The 1,170-nt window shown below is 39.1% G+C and overlaps 1 protein-coding gene across 1 annotated transcript in view; it reads right to left on the bottom strand.

Annotated features, from left to right (window-relative positions):
- Positions 1-972: 972 nt before the first annotated feature.
- Positions 973-1,170, bottom strand: part of LOC119593610 — a 16,629-nt gene continuing 16,431 nt past the window's right edge. Inside the window, exon 14 of the mRNA XM_037942564.1 lies at positions 973-1,038. Within this exon, the coding sequence (XP_037798492.1) occupies positions 973-1,038 (66 nt within the window). The remainder of the gene's footprint in view (positions 1,039-1,170) is intronic.

The following is a 1,170-nucleotide window of genomic DNA, read 5'->3' as shown; positions in this document are numbered from 1 at the left end:
AGGAACAGAGGGAGAAAGGGGAATAGGAAAACCAATCTACCGAGAAAGCAAGAAAGGTTTTGAAATAGAACATTTAAAGACAGTGGAAAACCGGGAGAGAATGGTAGAGAGAGACGAGATTATGCCTTAAAGTCACTTTACACGATACCTCAGCAACATAAGAGTGAGTATCTGATACGCTGCAATTCAAGTTCGAACACAGACTAAATGTGGAAGAAGAATGAATTAAAATCCAAAATACGTTATTTAAGAGGTGGATTAAAACAGAGTACTGCTGTGTAAGACTACAAGACGCACCTGATAAACTATTACAAATTATTAAGTGGGTGCATTATGAAATAGCAAATTGAAATATGCGGACTCTGTACATATTCCATTTACAGCAGATGTTTCCATCTATAACATAATATCTCCATATTGGTTGAATAACCTTGAAGTCTAGTTTATTACAGTTAATATTAAAGTGCTTTATGCCTTTATAAAAAAATTAATGTAAGACTATGTGCTTCACTAGAAGCTTAATGATGTATGTAAAATGCGCATTGTAAATTATCCTTATAGATTACTTTGTAGAACTGATTATTTGGTGCTTTAATGTAATAATACTTCTAGATCTCTTTAAAGTCTGCCTTCAATATTCTCAAGTACAACAGAGGATATAGCATGGACTCAGAGACAGACATTTCTCAAGAGCCGAGAGAATCTTCCCCGGCCATAAAGTCCGGAAGCAACTTTAAGAAAAGTATGTTCGGCCATTTCGCGAGAGAAGCCGAGGTCTTATCAATTAGGTAATAGCTGATCTATCGTCGCACGCCCTATAAAACGCCCCCCAATTAATCTAGATTAAAAGGCAATCTCATTATTTCCCCTTCCCATTGGGTGAGTCAGGCTGTGCAGGTCTGACAATATCTTTCTGCGCTTCCCCTCCTTCGAGGTCGTTTTAGTCGTCTTTGAGGTCGTTCGGGGTCAGTCCTACACGCCGAGGCCGTGGATCTTAACCTGGGGGCGTCTTTGCTCATTTCCAAGGGAGGTGCGAGTCTTAGGGGTATGGGGGGTTAGGGATGAGTTAAATTATATTTGTTCTTTTAAAAAAGACCGTGGGTTAATGTTAAAGTATCGCCTTCTGAACCTTTTCTCAATCTACCCAGGCTTGCTATTCTCTGAACTTGT

The sequence above is a fragment of the Penaeus monodon genome, chromosome 32, assembly GCF_015228065.2.
Source record: "Penaeus monodon isolate SGIC_2016 chromosome 32, NSTDA_Pmon_1, whole genome shotgun sequence".
Classification (NCBI taxonomy): domain Eukaryota; kingdom Metazoa; phylum Arthropoda; class Malacostraca; order Decapoda; family Penaeidae; genus Penaeus; species Penaeus monodon.
The sequence above is the reverse complement of the archived record's forward strand: the minus strand, read 5'-3'. Positions and strand labels throughout refer to the sequence as shown.